This window comes from Scatophagus argus, chromosome 11 (assembly GCF_020382885.2).
Source record: "Scatophagus argus isolate fScaArg1 chromosome 11, fScaArg1.pri, whole genome shotgun sequence".
In the NCBI taxonomy this organism is placed as follows: domain Eukaryota; kingdom Metazoa; phylum Chordata; class Actinopteri; family Scatophagidae; genus Scatophagus; species Scatophagus argus.
Window position 1 is genome coordinate 2,644,222 of NC_058503.1, and position 19,275 is coordinate 2,663,496.

The following is a 19,275-nucleotide window of genomic DNA, read 5'->3' on the forward strand; positions in this document are numbered from 1 at the left end:
TCAGTCAGAAGTAAGCGTCACACCGACAACCAGCTCAGAATTCTTCTGCCAGGCTTAGGACACAAAAGAGACTGGCTCTCCTACATTTTTAAAATGATGTAAAAATTTTATTATTTAGTTTTAAAGCACACCATGGAACGGCAAGTTAGTATATAATAGATTGTTTAACTTCCTAGGAGCATGATGCTCATGCTGTTAATCTGAATTGGTCTTTTACTGCCAAGACCACCAAACTCTGATAAACACTTCCTGTGGAGCTTAAATCCTTAACACTTATATCCACATTTAAAAAGCATTTAATAAGCTTTTCTTTTTAGGACAGAATTTTTTCTGCCTGTACGTGCACATATGTTTATGTGCATATTCATGGTGAAGTATGTACAGATAATGTACAGATAATGTGTATGTACCACGATACTGTCATTTATCGCTTGATAATAATACTTACTTGTTTTTATTATTACTTAATTTATTTTGCTTTTGTCGTCTTTTGAAGGAAAATAAATTAATAACAGAAAACAAAATTGGAAAAACAGTGAGATCAAACAAAGCAAATATATGCCAACAAAGAATGCTGTATGGACTTCTGTAAACCTAAAATTTGGATTTGACTTTTGGATTTGCATCAGTTGTGTTTTACAGGCTGCAGCCAAACTGTTACCATGCCTGTTACATCACTTCCTGTCTAACCTCCACTCCCTCCTCCTCCTCCTGCACAGAGAGGAACTGGCATACGTCCCTTCACTTTTGACCACTGGCAGAGAAGCAGAGGGGAAATATGGGAAATGTAGTCTGCAAGTAAGCATGACAATAACAGGAAAGGATAGCACAGAGTGTGTTTGTTTGTTTGTTTGTTGGTGTTCACACCTCTCCTTGCGTTCCTCTCCTCCAGGCATCGGAGAAGATGGAGCTGACGACACTCTGGGACCTTGTGTGGCCTGATGATGTCATCTCTGAAACACCACTGTCAGACTGGCTGGAGTGGTTGGACTGGGACTCTGGAGTGTGACCACACAAGCAAAAGAGAGTTTCACTGAACTTTTACTACTGACAACGCTTACTCTTATTTTGATTTTTGGCTAAATCATATTTGTAAATGGATATCATTAATGTTTAAAAATGTTACGTTCATTTTTCTATTTCTGTGCAGAAGACAAACGGACCTGGAAGGCTGGAGGAGCTGGATCCTGATTTGATAGAGGAAGAAGAGAGGGAGGACCAATCATAGGCCGCCTCAGTCCTCCTCATTGCCTCCTGGAAATTGATGTACAGCTGCTTCCCATACTGTCAGACAGACAGACAGACAGACATTGGCAGATATGCAACTACATGAAAATGACAACGAACAAATAAAGTGATACTGCAGCATGAAGAATGTTGGTGTATAAAAGACACTGTTTCTACAGGATCATACATTAGCAAATGATGTGCACAGAAGCATTACATCTTTTACGACGAGACAAGTTACTACCTTGGCAATGCGAATACTGTTGATCCATTGTTGGAGGGTTCTGACATCATCACAACAGAGGTACTTGATGTACTGAGACTTCTTCTGGATCTGAGGGTGCTAATTACACACACGCACAAACACACACACTGTATCACTGTAAAGGATACTTTGTTTCCTTCTTTCCTACATATATATATACACATATATATATATATATATACACACATATATTTCTTTCTTTAAACTGAGTTATTGTGTTGTTGTTACACTGTTACGCCACTAGGTGGAATCACAAGACTAGCAGTTATTTATCCCAAGCTTCATCCCTTCTGTGTATACATGTGTGTACGTGTATGTGTGTGTCCCTGAGTGTACCTTCAGCACCATGCAGAAATCTGTAGGGGCCTTGTACTTGCTCTTGTAGTCCTGGCCATGATAGACATTAACGTGATCCAACTGGAGAAAACACACCAGGTCTCTGGATGCCTGCACAAACACACACAGACACTCAGTTTTACAGTTAAAAAAAAAGATTGTTAAACACAAGTACTGTTGCTTTCCATAATCCTATCTTTAGGTTTATTCACACACCTTAGCCTTTCCCTTAGGAACATAGTAGATGCCAGAAGCCCTCAGGAGAAAGTAGCGTTTCTTCCACGACTTCTTTCCATCCTCTTTTAGCCACAACACTCCCTCCATCTCGGGGACTGACACTGAGCTTCCACCAAAACACTCCTGATACAGACAAGAAGACAGGCAGACACACACACAAAAAGAAACAACAGATATTAGTTGGTGCTTGTTCAATTTCAGCCTACACTACATTGCAACAACAAATATAATGGATAAGCAGTGTGTTTGACTATTGGACTGAGAGAGACAAATGTGCAGATCTGACTTTGAAATCAATAAAGATTTCCCCACAATAGCCAATATACTGCCATCTTTAGAAAGCTCTTTTAGTCCTAATCCATCTCTGGACAGCTTCCTGCCCATAGACCTCCCTGAGCTGACCTCCAGTATTAATAAATCTAACCCAACTACATGTCTCTTAGACCCCATCGCAACTAAGCTCCTCAAGCTCCTTATTAGATCAACTCTTTAACAACAGGTTATGTACCACAGGCGTTTAAAACTGCTGTTATCAGACCCTTAATTAAAAAACCTTCACTTCACCCAAACATCTTAGAAAACTATAGGCCGATATCCAACCTCCCATTTGTTTCTAAAATACTTTTATTTTATGCATTTTATTACACAGATTAGAACATGAGACTAGGATCACAGGGACAGCACTAGGCCTATCTATCACTATCTGATAATCATATTTATCAGATAGAATTCACTTCGTTCATATTAATGATGTTTCCTCTTCATATATAAGGGTTAACCTCGGTGTTCCACAGGGTTCAGTGCTTGGGCCCATCATGTTCACCTTACACATGCTCCCTTTAGGAAACATTGTTCAGAAACATGGCACAAACTTTCATTGTTATGCTGATGACACCCAGCTGTACAGAGCCATTAGCCAGGTTCCAGGCATGTCTTAAGGACATAAAGGACTGGATGACCTCCAATTTTTTATTATTAAACTCAGACAAAACTGAGGTCATTGTTTTTGGCCCCAAACATCTTACAACTAGAATAGCTGATAATGTTCTCTCTCTGGACGACATTACTTTGGCCTCCAGTGCGGCAGTGAGGAACCTCGGCGTTACCTTTGATCAGTGTCATTTATCCATCATATTAAACAGATCTGTAAGACTGCTTTTTTTTCACCTCTGTAATATTGCTAAGATTAGGAGCATTCTCTCTCAGAGTGATGCTGAATGACTCATCCATGCTTTTGTTACTTCTAGGCTGGATTACTGCAACTCATTATTATCAGGATGTCCAAATTACTCTATTACTCTAAGGTCCATACCTGCAGGATCTAATAGTCCCATATATTCCCAATAGATCACTCAGATCACAGAGTGCAGGTTTACTCGCAGTTCCCAGAGTTCATAAAAGTAGAACGGGAGGACGAGCCTTTAGCTATCAGGCACCCCTGCTGTGGAACCAGTTGCCAATCTGGGTTCGACAGGCAGACACCACCTCCACTTTTAAGACCAGACTTAAAACTTTTCTGTTTAGTAAAGCATATAGTTAGCCCCAAATAAAGTGTGTAGGGCTGGTAGGCATAGTTACAGTCACTTCTTGACAGACAGCCACAGGTAGAATAAGGCTGACTAACTCTTAGTCTTTAATCTCTATCATAGCTACGCTGCTATAGGCCTGTGCTACCGGGGGACACAAACATGATCCACCAAACAGTTCCCCCTCCTCCACAACACCACCACCATCTGTACTCCCCCACCTCAAGTCAAGTCAAGTCAAGTCAACTTTATTTGTATAGCCCATTTTTACAAGCAGTTTGTCTCAAAGGGCTTAACATAACATCAGCAACATCCTCTGCCCTTCGACCCTCACATCGACTAAGGAAAAACTCCCAGAAAAACCTTTAACAGGAAAAAATGGAAGAAACCTCAGGGTGAGCAACAGAGGAGGGATCCCTCACCCAGGACGGGCAGACGTGCAATGGATGTTGTACAGGCAGGAAAGCAATTTGCAACATGAGAAATGACATTACTAAAAAGATAAGCAAAACAAAATCTCAACTGTTTAGTTTCACTTTTTGCTACCACCTCAATATGATTTTAACATTTCACAAGTTATAGGAAATTTATAGTATTGAAAATTATAATGAACTGCTGTAACATTCATGTATTCTTTTTTTTTTTTATGTGATGTTGAGAATCACTATCATATCAGTTCGATTTCGGCCCGTAGGGAGAACCACCCCGCCCATAGTCGGTACATAGAGGAATGACAGGCAGATGTCAACAATACACATTGGGTTGGTCATAGAGCCGGCTACAGTTCAACTTGAAGATCTGGATGGAGAGATACCTGCAGAAAGATACAGAGAGAGAGAGAGAGAAAGGGAGGGAGAGACACAAGACTACGAGGAGCACTGGACACACAGTTAGTGACATAAAATAACGAACTGCATGAACTGCATGCTCCTCTCCTCTTCTTCCTCTCCTCTCATCAGATCAACATATAATTCATTATTTTAGGTCACTAACTGTGTGTCCAGTTTTCTTCATAGTTTTGTGTCTCTCCCTCCCTTTCTTTCTCTCTCTGTATCTTTCTGCAGGTCTCTCTCCATCCAGACCTCCTTTTCTGCAAAATCAACACTAGCAGCCATTGTCAAGAAGCTTCCTTGATGATGCCGCATTTGAATAGGGAGACATGTGCAAGAGCAGAAAACAAACTGACCTCCAGCAGAGCCTCTTTGTTTCTTTCCGCCATCTCACATGTTTCCTTCCTCCCCAACAAATAGTTCTGTAGCAGAGAGGGAGCAGGTATAAAACAGGGAATGTGAGAGACAGAAAGGCACATGTTTAGAGTTTTAATTAGACAGGATGTCTTTGAATAAAACCTCCTATATGTCTGTGTGCTTGCATCTCACCTGTGGGTTTTTGAACAGAGCGTACTTCTCAATGCGTTCAGTGAACATCAGGCGGTTCTGGCTGTCTCTGGTCCAATTTAGCAGGTTCTCTACCAGGTTCTCGTGATCCTCAAAAATCCGCTCTGCCCACAGTAATTTTGATATTTCAGTTCATTTTGATGTTAAGTCAGGTAAAGCAGGATAATATTCACAACATTCCATGATTTCGAGGACCTATGCGGAGTTCATGTTTCTGATAGCTTTTACTTTCAATATCTGATGTGATAAAAAGTGCATTTGACATTATGATTGCTGAGACCTACTTGTGAATGAGTTGGTCATTGCAATGTCCAATTTTATACCATATATACTGTGTGTTCAGTCTCTAACTAGAACAGAATTTAAGGCTAATTCAATGTTACCACGGTGCTTTTTGTGAATTCCAAATGCATATTCTAATTTGTTAGGGAATGGAAAAATTGGAAAATAAAGAGGAGTCTTACTGCAGGGACCTCCCCTGTTCATAGCCCTGCAGAGGCAACACTGCCCACTGGCAGTCCACTGCCCTCATTCCCTGTTTTTCAGTGTCTGACACCACAGCTGCCCCAAGTAGCTTTCAGATGTTTTCCTTTGAGGACTAAAACCATGTCAACTGTGAGCTACATTAATTTTTTACGCTACTTTGTTGACCTCACAAACAAGTGCCTAATTATTTGGGGCCAAATGTATTTAGTCAGTACTTGTAGTATACCTGTAACTTTAATATAATGTGGTATAATGTGACATTCTGAAATACAGACACTTTAATGTACATTAGCATGCACTTTTACTGTACATGTTTACAACATACAATCCAAAGTAGCAGTAGTATCATTTTTAATAAACAGTTGCTAATAAACAACTATTTGTTTTTCTCAGCTTACGGCATAATTTGCCTAATTACAACACTATGATAAGAAACACAGATACATCATGTTACAGAATCATTCAGCAGCATTAGATGTGCTTAAACCTGAAATCTGTTTCACATATGAACAACAACACCACGCCACATTAAATGCTTTGTCATCTTTTCTATAGTTGAAAACAATACATTAATCAATTAAATAACAACATACCTTTTACTCAGTGGAAATATTCTCAGTTCTTATCGTTAGTCATACAACTTCTTTGATAAATTTACTCCCTTCATTTTAGTGTGTCATCATGCATCAAACTGGATATAATGTATTTCTTTGAATAAAAGCCAGGTCTCTAATAATGGCCAGGATAGTGGTAGATATGGACAAATAAAGAAAGGGGAGAAAAACAGGGGAAAATACACTCCGAATGCCTGTTATGTAATGTGTATGCCAAATGAACATTTTCATCATCAGTTAATTTTGTAAAATAAATAACATAAACATGCTAATTTCAGCATTTTATTGTTCTGTATTATTTATCTTGAACGCTAATATGGCATTTCAGTCACTGCAGGTGTTTGCGTTAATGTCTCAGCCAAACTATATTTTGCAGTTTTAAAAATTTGGCGCTGTACACTGATGGCCGTATTGTAATCTCTGTTCTGTACTGGCTAACTAACATGCTTAATAACTAATTACAAGGAACAAAACATTTTAGTTCTTACACGGATTAATCTGTTCATTTGAACATTCATGGGAAACTAACACTGAAGAATAATAAAATTAATACTAATTCCTGTTAATATTTTAACAACAAACACTGCTGCAGCTACTACTATGACTACTACTAATTATAGTGAAAATAACCTAATCTTCTTGTGTTGTTATTATGCATAATTATGATGTGGCACCGTAATTTCCTGTAGGGTACACAATGAGAGGTCAGAGGTCATTATCTGACAGGAAGCCAGTCTCTTGCCAAAGGGCACTCAGCAGGGTGCTGGTTGTGCTGGTGTCTGTCTGTGTGCATACACAGGGGTTGCTTTCAAAGGGTTTGTCTCTTTTGAAAGGCTAAAGACAGAGCTTGTTCCCTTGCTTAACACGTGAGCTAACTTAAATCTTCTAAAGGCCAAATCATGGCCTTCAGCCCACATTTTAGGAATTTTTAGAAATTTGTGTAAATAAGGAAAGTTCTGGGTTTGGCTGGATGTGGCAGAATGAGATGCACTTTACCTTCTCTCTCTCTTTTATAATGATGCTGACTGGCTATGCAGCAGAAGCCCTGAAGATGTAGGTTAGATCACATGCATCATTGCTCTGGACCTACATAAAGAGTGCGTGTTTGTGTACGCGTTTGTCAAAGAGTGTTAAGTAGAGCTGAAGCTCATACTACAGTGTGTGCTGACAAACACACATCTCTCACCCAGGGGAACTGTCTCTGTGTGTGTGTGTGTGTGTGTGTGTGTGTGTGTGTGTGTGTGTGTGTGTGACGACATCAGAATTGCAAGACAAAATTATCGTGGCCACAAGATTTAAGAATGCCAATATTATTGCGGTATTTATAGAAATGAACAAAATGCTATCAATTAATTTGTCATTATTCATTGTTTATTGTGTGTTTTGTCTCTTTTTTGCAAATAAATTACACTCAAAATTCAGTAAGAGTGCAGGGAGGTGGAGAGATTCTGTGACCAGAACTGCACAAAAAGGACAGCGACACCTAATGAATAGTGAAAAGGCAACCACATGAACTGATAAACAAAAGATCCACAAGGCCTAACATCTGTGCTGAATTATTTACATGATCTTATCATACATGTATTATTAACGTGATATCAATATTTAATTGTTTTAATGTTATTGTTAATACCAGTATAATAACCCTAGTGTGGGTGTGAGTGTGTGTGTGTGTGTGGACGTGTATTCCTGTAGTCACGCGGACAAAAGTCTGTTTACACAGTCACATTGTGAGGATGCACGTTACTTACGGGGACAAAACACAAGTCCCCACAATGTAAATCATTAAATATTAGGATGATGGCTTGCTTTAAGGTTAGGTTTAGATTAAGGTTAGGGTTAAGGTTGGACAAGTCCTGTTTATTGTTATGGTTAGGTGGTGGTTAAGCCTCCAAGAAATGAATGTAAGTCTGTGTAATGTCCCCAAAGTGATGGAAACAAGACTGTGTGTATGTGTGTGTGTGCGTATACACATACTCACCCATCTGTAGCTCACTGATAGTTTCCACCAGTGACCAGTCTGGACTGTAGCCACAGTGAGATTTCTCCAGTAAACTGTCCAGAACCTGAAAAACAGGAGACACTGAGCATAACAATACACTAACAGCATCACTACTGCTAATGATGGCAGTACTGCTGCTAAAGGTGATATTACTAGTATTGTTAATGATGGTAGTACTGCTGCTGAAGATGCTATTACTCCTACTACTGTTCATGATATTGGTACTGCTGATTAAGACACTATTGCCACAAACTAGTGTTAATGATGCCAGCAATGCTACTAACGGTGCTATTACTAGTACTGTTAATCACTGATGGCACTGCTACATGATAAGCTCATACTATTTCAAATATCAGGAGTACTTTAAACAGCATAGATACAACTATTACTACAGCTTAAGACACTACTACTAATAATACTGTCACTGACTTTACTACAGCAACTACTCCAATAGTTATGACAGATGTTAACACAAATGATGAATACTACTAACCTCACAAATGCCGTTAACATTACTACTGATGATATCTGAATTACTACTTCTGACACAGCTACTATTCTACTGCAACAGTTATTGCTTTCCAAACTAACTGCTTCAGCCACACTATTATTACTGCCTCCCTACTATAAGTGTAATGTCAGTCAGTCATACCTGTCTGACTGTCTGTCTCTCGTCCACCATCATGGTTTTTGAGCTCTCATCTGACAAATGGACACGAATCACCAACTACGAAGAGAGAAAGATGGAGAAAGAGAGAGAAGATGATCACTTACTTTGTTCTTGACACTTTTGTTAGTCATCTTGGTTAATAATGTGCAGCATTATTCAACATGGATGTTGCTGCAGTAAGTGTGTCACTCAGAATTCCCCACTAAAACTAGCAATAGCATTACAAAGTAATGAAGAGAGAAGCAGCTGGTAAGTGTATTCAATACCATTCTGATTATTCATTAAGATTCATTCACTGTTTCATCGTGGAAGCCTTAATGCAGTGCACCTGACAGACCGGGCAGTTTCCTGCTTGACAAATGCTAACACAAAGTTAATGGAAAATTAACATTTTGTAAAGCGAGGAAACCAGTCATTTCAGGATTATATTCAATATTGTCAAATTTCTATAAACAGACTTTCATTCCATACAGTCAAACGTCTTATTAACCTAACATAGTATTGTTCACTATCAGTTAAATGACATTTTAACTTAGACAGTACACAAAGATCCACTGTCACTTTGTGTGCATGATCGCCATACAGATGATAAGCCGTAACGCACACAGACAGGTAGATGGAGCTCTGTCTGAGTGTAATAAATCCAGGTTGTTAATCCAGTCTGTCTCTCTCCCTCTCTCTGTGGGACTGGGACTTAACTTGAGATGGTCATTATGTTGAGTGCTGTGTGTGTGTGTGTTGACCCCAGCTGTTATTGACCAGAGCTTTCAATGTGGAGTAACACTGACCTGACCCAGAAAACTGAGTCCGCTGGACACGTGCCAGATACAGACACGCACACAAACAGGCACATGCACAGACACACTAACAAATACAACACTATGTTCTATTGTGAACTAAACTCACCTTTTTAACCTGGGCCTCTTTGATCTTCTCAAGGGCAACTCGGATATTGTCTGCCTTCAGCTTGGCAGCCTGCTCCTCCTGCATACACATAACATACACATGCATTGATGACAGCAACAGAAAGACATGATACACCAATCAGTCATTACAAAGCAACAGTACTGACAGACACATTAATGCAACACTCGCTCTCTCTCAGTAGATATTAAGGACACACATGCTCATTAAAATCCACTCTTGTCCTCTCACCTACCTGATTCTTCCAACACGAATTCATTGTTAATGGTCAGTTGATGTCTCTCAAACAAAACAGCCAACACTTCTGTGTCTGCTTTGCATCAAATAAAATAAAAAAAGTCAAGAAAGCCAAAGTGTTTGTACTGGCAGAGTTGGGATTAAGTATCAGTGCATTCCCAGTCTTGTCAACTGGGAGTGCACCATTTGTCCTCACACATTAATGCCGTTTCTTTAGGCTTCGTCCAGATGGATTTTTATTATGCTAGTAGTTTCCTGAAAAAGTGTAGTCCAAGGACCACAGCCCCAGGTTAGTCCTAACCAAACAGAGGTGCACTGTTCAAGGAGCCCAGTCTTTGAAGAATCATCAGACACGTCTGGTTGGCTTTGCAAAATCTGCTTCTCCTCCTCGTCATAATCGTAATCATTGTTTCTGTGACAGCAGGGGAATGAGACTGGATAATGCTCAGATGTTAAGTTGGTAGATAGCTATTGTCTCTCCGAGAGAGGATTATTCAAATTTGCCAAACACAGACACTCAAACTGGAGGCAGCCAAACTGCCAGCGATTTCTCTGCAAGTGCAGACGACAAACTAGAGGACAGTTGGAGACGTGAGAAAGGGGAAAAAGTCCAGGCTGTTTTCCTTTGACGACTCAGTAATGAGGCGCTTCAATATGCAATCTCAGCTTCAATCTCTGCTGGTTTGATTCAGCAAAAAACACCAGGACTGGGAACCTTCGTCAAAACGATGGAGTCCAAATAATCAGCTGTGAGGAAAATAAACGAGGCAGTGGAGCGTGATGGACGGTGGATGGACGAGCACAAGTAGACAGTCTTAATTCCAGCAGAGCAGAGTGCAGGCACAAACATAACACCTGGAAGCAAAAATAACAGTGGAAATAGAAACACACGAATACAGAAAAATAAGCAGAAATACTGACCACCTGACTGTCAGTTTATTCTCTGACTGAGCTGCATGTTGACTAGTTATCTATTGGTTTTGAGACTGACTGAGTCGTGCCTTGACTTAGATTTACTGACTAATTAAATAAGAAATGCACTGACTGACCAGATCTCCTGGTTAGTGAAGCAGCTGACTTGTTTAGTGACTACCACACTATCTTACTGAGCAGCTCAATCGCAGACTAGCTGGTAAATCAACGTGAAAGGTGCTACCTTGTCCTGTCACATCCACCATGGCCGAGCGAGACCGAGGGAATGAGAGGGAAAGAGAGTGAAGCAGAGATGGATGGGGGGTGGGGGAGGGGCTCTGTTGCTGTGCCAACTTACATGCAGAGGCACTGATCTCTTTATCTCAAGCTCTCATGCTCCCTCCTCGCAGTCTTCCTGTTCCCCTCTCACTCCGTGCAGCACAGTCCTCTCATCTTTCCACTCCTCTTATCAGATTTGTTTTCCTCCTCATTTTTAGCCTCGTCATTTTGTCTTTGGTGTCTTGTGGTCTCTCTCTCAAGCACTCTGTCTCTCTTGGCGAGTGTTCAATTTTAGGGGATCATTCAAGTCACTTCACGAGTGTCTGAATGTCTGTGCATGCCCTAGCGGAGGTGCTCCACTTTAGCCAGTCAGCTTAGACACACACACACACACGATCCACATTGTGAACGAGTGAAAGGGCAGAATGATGGGACCGAGGAAGAGGAGATTAGTAGCCAATCTCCTTATCGGCATCCCCCAAACCCCCTGAATTACACACAAATGCGCACACGCACGCGCACACAAACACACACCAGACCCTGCAGCGGAGCAGCAGTGGAGAATCCTACAATATAAGCTCATAAACAGCTTCTTAATGACTAGCCTATGGTTTGTTGGTTGGGGTTAACACCTGTAGCTTAGGCTGACAGAGGCTTAATTTGTGCAAAAATTATTGTAATGTATAGATTTCACAGATACCATAACCATTTTTTCTAATTGAGGATTTACATTAAAAGCAGTGAGGCAAACTTACTAGAATGTATGTATGTATGTAAAAAAAAAAAAAAGAACAAAACAAAAAAAAACAACAACAAAAAAACAGTGTTGCTATTTAAATTTCTGAGCAGGTTATAAAAAGGCTGTACTTAAAATCATTAAATGCTTAATAAATGTGATACAACATACCATTTCAATTTCTTTGCAGTTAAAACAGTCATTGTTGTTATAATGCTCTAATGTAAATTGGCAGAAACCCTTAGGTAAGGTAGGTTGGAGTGCCAAAGTCCCAAATATATTTAATCCCAAATTTACTAAAATGTTCTAATATTATATAAATGCAGCACTGTCATTTAGCATTAGCAGAGGTACTTATGACGCAGAATTAAACTTGCATTAAACTTGCATAACACCTATTTGAGCTTAAATACAGCTAAAAATAACATGCAAAGATTTCAATGCAGCAAAAACTACGTCAGGGAATTAAATTTTACAAAACATGTTACATAATACATCATTTGTTCAAGCCTTTTAACATTTGAACTATGAGATAAAAGTCAACATTTTAATGACGGCTAAAATTATTTCATAAAATATTAATCTCAGTATGCAACAACATGAATTAGATAACACAGGTAGCCATGTAACCTTAAACACCAGTCATATAATGTGATTTTATGTCCTGTGAATTAGCATTACAGTTTAAATGCTAGCTGACACTGTTCCATGTTGTCAGTTAGCTTCAACGTGCGCTTTAGCTTGCATTAAGAAGTCCTTATCAACAGAAGGTTACATGCCTGAAGCAGCTGGCTAAGGAGTGTCAGTCATCATCATCATCATCATCACAGTCATAACTATGTAACTGTGCAAGTGACTGACTGTAACTGTGTTACTTTCCTATGTCCTGTGACAGCTTGTGATGGAAGTCTGGCCATGCATATATGAGCATTATAATTTGTTGTTCTGAATCCCAGGAGTGACTTTGCCATTTACCATTTGTGATGTTTTTAATTTAATTTTATGCAGAAAATAAGATCCATTCTTAACATAAGTCAGGGAAACTTTCATTTGTCTTTTAAGGGGTGACTTTCATATGTTTTTCTGTTTGTTTTTTGTCATCTGTTATTCGGTAGCAATATAAAGTTAAATGCTTACTTAGTCCATATGTTGTGCAAAAACACAGTGTTTAGCTGGCATATCTTTTGAAGCAGAATGTCAAAAAAATTCTCAACTTATTTGGACCCTCTATGACTCTGAAAGTGAATCCTTAAATACCATTTATTTACCCATTACGCAACAATGATGCAATTAAAGTGATTTAGTGGAATTATAAAGGATAATTAATTAAAATGTATTATATTATCACTTTGCAAAATCCCTTGATCAGTTCAGAAAACCAATTAAAACGCATTCATGTATGATTACCCATAAAGCATAATTGTGTCTTTGGTGTCCTGTTTAGGTATGTAATGCTCTTTTATGACATCTTATTGCATTTTCATTTGAACATAAAACAGTCAATTTCTATTATATAATGCATTTTTAAGCAGTTCTCTAGATGTACCACCCACCACAGACAACAGGGTGTTTTTCTTTGACTCCTATCACCGTCCACACTGTCATTTTCAGCTCACAGTGTAAACGTTTTCCCTCCATCTTATAGATACTCAGTTGACCTACATCGTAGAGCCACTAAAATTAGCTTCTGCCCAGGAAAAAATCCTACCGCCTTTGAAGTTATGAGGAATGTGTTCCTCCTGAGCCACCATAAGCTCAAAACAGAGCGGCGCAATGAGACTTACACAGAGGCAGCAGAAGTGGGCCAGCAGTACGTGTATGTGTGAAAGAGAAAGTGTGGGGGTGGATTGCATTTATTGCTGAGGCAGTGTAACACTGACACAGATAGAGTATGCTACATGCAGAACTACACATATTCTATTGCCTGCAATAGAATACAGAGCAGTTCACATACAGAGACACACACACGCACAGCGGTGTGCTAAAAGCCAAGTGCATGAGTGTGATAATTACACCCTCAGCCTAATCACTGCTGCAGGAATTAGACCGGCCCCACAGCTCATAATCTGCCTGGGATCTCAGGGCACATCATGGCCCTGCCTACTTTAATCTGGGCTCACAAATTAAAAGGGAATCACAATTTACAGGCGCAGCTCACAGCATTCCATGCCATGAATCAGTGGAAACAGAATTACTACAGAAAGGAAAGAATGTGGATGATAAATTGGGTTAGCTTTGTTCACTCCACAGCAGTAAAAGCTAGATTTGAAGCCAGTGGCTAAAATCTATGAGGTAAGTGGACCTTAAAAGTATTTATTTAATTTTCTCTTAATTGGTATCCACTGGGACTAAAGTCTGGAGCCAGTGCTGTGCCATTACTAAAACTCCACAGAGGACAGTTTGACACTGAGAAACTGAAACAGGTTAATAAATGAAGTGGACATGGAGAAGTTTTAAATATCTGTGTGCTGCCATAACAAAGACAGCCAAAGCCAAGAACTCCAAATCAGACAGCCCATTGCCAGCCAGCTGCTGTGTGTGTGTGTGCTCGTGCACACGTGCGTGTATATGATGCTACAGGGAATCACCCCCTCTGTGCACCAAAGAAGATTATTCCTGTAAATCTGGCACATCTCGTGAACATCCAATCAAACTGTCTCATCTGCTTTGTCATCCAATCAAACCACAACATGGCCGATCCAATCAGAATAAAGCCTCTTTACTTACTCTCTAATGCACCCCCATCCATAAATGCACACATAAATAAAACTTTGCCCTTAGCCATTAAGAAGCCTACAGCTTTAGCTTAGAGGTAGCAGAGACTCTAATATTACTGTCACATATTACCAAGAGCCATGAATGAATCCCAGGACACTTGTGTACATTATGTAGTAAGGCTTTAGAAATGCTGATCTGAAATTTTCAACCGAACCTCCTCAGAATTGTAAACTGAATGTTTTCTCCCATGTTAAACTGTGATTAGGTTTATTTTGACATATTAGCTATCCTTTATTTTATTATTTCTACATCCAGAGCCCAAGAAAGGCGGATCACCAACATCCTAATCAGGGTTGAACGCTACCAACAACAACAATTAGAGTAGTAGCTAGTCCCATTATCTGCATTGATTGGTGTTAGCCAGCGCCAGGCTCATCTACTAAGCTCCATTACCATAACTGGCCGAGCTCCAAGCACTCATTAACAAACAGCTTCACAACTTCTAAGGCCACTGCAGCACGTTCCAACTACACATTGTGCACACTTAGGTTGAAAGTAAAGATTTTTCTGGGAAAGAAGAATTTATTGTGTCTGACAGTAAAACTAAGGAGCCACGATTTCCCACAGAAAATAAGCCGAACCTGAGGACTAATGCATAATTTCTCAATCTAATAACACGTTTTGTAGGTTTTTTAATGACCTATAACAAGAAAAGGCAGTCCAAATGCTTCCCAGTTCCTCTTTCAAGAGCAAAACATCAGCAAAACTGGAGTGCTTCACACACATGGGCATCACTGCAACAAAAAACATCATCCTTGCAAATATTAGCTTCCCAACAACAAAAACAAGAGCTTGTTGTTTTTGACCACGTGTTTGAAACTCAATAAACAATACGTGTTTGAAACAATAAACATTCCTCAAATCTTCCCAAATATTAATCTTTGGCTTGCTTTCTTTTTGTCCATAAAGTTTAAATGTGTAATCTAAATACAAGTTGTCAAATAAATGATGACAAGAACAGACAAACATCATTCAACTGATTTTAGTGAAGAAAAGCAGACACAGAAGCACTGACAGTCACACTTACCTGTACTTAGTTTCATAAAATATAAGTAAGATATTCCAACATCATCATTAATACTACTATATTATTGTCCCAAATATTGCATTACAGGCAACCAGTGTTGTTGAAGCAGTCTTACAACAGAATCACACAGGATGTGTTAGTCTTTCCATAGTGGCTTGCAATGTCGATGTTACTGAAAAAAAAGGAGTCAGATGCCTTCCATAGCTGGCACATTATTTTTTTAATATTATTCAACAACCATATGAACAACAGTTATAATGGATTAGACTGACCTTTTTGATTAGAAATGCAAATCATACAAATTTAAGCCAGCAGCACTTTGCAACAAATTTGAATTTATGATAACGTATTTCCCCAATTAAAAGCCAGATGTGGGGTGATAATGCCCAAGGGGGGCGTTTGACGAAAAGAAAAATGCAAGCGTGGATAAACCCCTGGTTGGATAAATTCAAAAATATAAGCACGCTATTTTCAAACCTTTATTGTAAGGAGGCTTCATACCAAAATATGGCTGAACATACAACAGAGGAAATTAGAAATAAAGGTCCGTCTAAAATATAAGCCTGCTTCCAATAAAGGCCCGATGCCCTCGGATGTTGTCAATAAAGGCCTTGGTCACTATCTGAGGAAATATGGTATTCTCATTCGCAAAAAAGTGGATCACAATGACAGTAGACATGCTGGCTTGCTTCCATATTTACAGTGACTCCTGTGTGATCACATACCTGTAAGACTCTTCATTCCAGCCAGCCACTGGCACATAATAGCAATGAAACTTATGTATCACACATAGTGCACACGGAGTCAGGCACATTTTGCTTTCAGTCATGCCTTTTCTTATTCTTGAACACAGGATGCAGAAATAGTCTCACGTAGTAACACATGCTTGCAATATTTATCCCTACAAAAGCACAGGTGAACACAGTAATGGCCAGTATTCACAAAGCTTTACATAATGAAGGCTCAAACAGGTCTCAAATAACAATGTAGGATTGGTTGTTTTAAACAGACTGTAGTGACACTTGTGTTGCACAGTATTCAGGTACAGCTAAATTACAGAGCGTGAGAGTTTTATGATACTGCATGGCGACACCAAGTAGCATCACAGACTCTGTAAAGCTTTGGGATTATACAATGGCATACTGCTGCCAAACAGGCACTGCGCACTACATTGGCACACAAATTCTGGCACCTCTTCAACACTTCTGAGAAGGGATGGCAAACGAGGGAGGTGGAAAGAAAAGTGTTAATATCCACTGTGACTATGATGCAGCATCCCAAGTCAAACAACATGCATGCTCATTTACTCATGCGCAGAGATGCAAACGGGAACAGGGTGCAGCCATGCAAGGGGTAGGAGGGGCGGGGCAGTAAGTGAGTGGAGTGTCACCTTGGTCAGCAGGTGGGAGGGCTTTCCTGCTATGTTTTTCAGAATCAGAGAGGTTTCCTTGTCCAGATAGGAGTGCTTTAAAGAGAGAGACAGAGCGAGTCCTGGTGAATTAATCTGGTGTTCGATTGACTAAAGGTGGCAGTTTAGCAGAAAGCTGTGTGTTGAAGCAGAGCTCAGCAGCAGAAAAACATCAACATCGCTGATAAAGTGGTCAGAGACTGAAACCTGTAGCAAGCGTACACATAATAAAAAGGTATCAGTAATGACATAAGTATGCTGGAATGCAAAGAAAATGTAAATGTACACTTTAATAGTCATATAAGGTAATTTATTTTCATTTGATATGACAGACTTGATAACTAAGATCATGAGCTGCCACAAAAAGTCCATATCTCTGACGTCCCTGAACTGAATACGTGTTTTTTGGTCAGAAGGTTTGCTTCATGTCACCCGTTCAACAAGATCACAGCTACACATGGATGTATCAGTCTTTGTGTTAACCAGAGGGCTCTGAAGAGATTGCTTTCTGAAACCTGGACTTTGGGTTTGCTTCTTATTGTTGTCAGTTACAGGATTCAGATAATCCTAATTAATCCTAGAACATGTGAAGAGCTGAGGTGGGACAGAACCACAATAGACTTCCTATCAAGCCAGTACCTTCCCAAACATACCCTTATTTAAACCTTACTGAAGAATTGTTAGAGCTGCAAGAAAAATGAAGAACTCTAATAAGCATTGAATTGCAACTTAAGAACTATTGAACTAAGACTCATCTGAAAACAAAACTAGATTTGAAGACTTATTTTTCTTGGAACTGACATCTGGAGCCCATGAGAAATGACATAAACTGTTTTACCATGTAACTGTGGTGCCTATCCCTTGCTTGAAACCTAACTTGTGGTCCATAAAAGCTACTTTACTGCATACTGGTATACTGTACAGTCAAACAGTTGAGGATATCTCTAAGTCCATGCAAAGATTACTACTACTAGATGAAATAGAAAAATGCAGAAAAATACAACTAACCATTTTATGTTTCAATTTGACCATGTCTACAAACTGTACTGGGAGGCTCTCACTCAGTGTTGATTATGCTATTTAGGAAATAAAATACATACTGATAAAATCAGTTGGGAGCCATGCAAGGTGTCCCAGGAAAGTCTGACTATACTTAAGAAAGAAACAAATGAACCAGAGCCCATTTCAATGGCAAATAAAGGTTAAATAATTCAAATAAACAAGTACACGGCCTCTATTGCGACAGGGTTTATTGGTAGTAAAATGGAAGGCTAGACAGCAGCACACACACTTACTCACACACGCACGCACACACGAGCAGTTGTGTTTCCATCACTTTTGGGGACATTACATAGACTTACATTCATTTCCTGGAGGCTTAACCACCACCTAACCATAACAATGAACATGACTTGTCTAATCCTAACCTTAACCTCAGCTTAAGTCTTCACCCTAATGTAATGTAAATCATTAAATAGATTTACATTGTGTGACTTGCATTTTGTCCCCATAAGTAAGGTAGGTCCTCACAATGTGACTGTGGAAACAGACTTTTGTCCCCGCAACTAGAGGAATACCCCCCCAACACACACACACACGCACACACGCACGCACACACACACACACACACACACCCACACAGGATTTTAACATTAATTATTTCTCACAATCTTACTCGTACTTGCTGACACTGTGAACTGCACAGACATGGGCCAAGCCTGTGGCTCAGTGTAATCTGAGCATAATCCCACACACGTGCACGTTCACACTGTGCAGAGTCACCAGTTCACCCTGTGCAGGTTTCCACAGAGCAGACTGCAGTCCGGTACAGAGCCACAGTCTGTCACGCCTTTTTATTGGAGTAAATGAGACATTATGAAATAGATGTTGTTTTTGATTGAAAGTATAGGTGTGGTTGTCAGTGTAGTGGAGACAGAAATATTTTGTTTTCAATTTTCTAAAACTCTTGTCCAGTTTGCTTTTCTGATCTTGTATCTCACTTATATTTAACAGAACTTAGGTTTGGAATACAAATAACCACTTACTCGAAAGAAACATTTGATTTATTGCTTGCTCAGTTTCAACCTCTCATTTTACCGCCAGAGACACAGTATTGTTGAAATTTGATACCCATTTAGTGTTACTTACATCAGAAAGAAAAAAACACACATTTTCCATTTTAAAGCACTATCTTGTTCATCTTTCATAATCTTG

General features: G+C 39.6%; 1 protein-coding gene across 3 annotated transcripts in view; it reads right to left on the reverse strand.

Annotated features, from left to right (window-relative positions):
* Positions 1–19,275, reverse strand: part of raph1a (Ras association (RalGDS/AF-6) and pleckstrin homology domains 1a) — a 65,441-nt gene that overhangs the window by 8,942 nt on the left and 37,224 nt on the right. For 2 of the 3 annotated variants that reach the window (XM_046403386.1, XM_046403384.1), the window contains 11 exons: positions 17,044–17,118; positions 9,667–9,744; positions 8,743–8,817; positions 8,070–8,154; positions 4,971–5,092; positions 4,778–4,843; positions 2,045–2,188; positions 1,829–1,939; positions 1,472–1,570; positions 1,164–1,284; positions 868–998 (listed from right to left, as the gene is read on the reverse strand). In XM_046403386.1, the coding sequence (XP_046259342.1) occupies positions 868–998; positions 1,164–1,284; positions 1,472–1,570; positions 1,829–1,939; positions 2,045–2,188; positions 4,778–4,843; positions 4,971–5,092; positions 8,070–8,154; positions 8,743–8,817; positions 9,667–9,744; positions 17,044–17,118 (1,107 nt within the window). The remainder of the gene's footprint in view (positions 1–867; positions 999–1,163; positions 1,285–1,471; positions 1,571–1,828; positions 1,940–2,044; positions 2,189–4,777; positions 4,844–4,970; positions 5,093–8,069; positions 8,155–8,742; positions 8,818–9,666; positions 9,745–17,043; positions 17,119–19,275) is intronic. The other variant, XM_046403387.1, reaches the window with a different exon arrangement.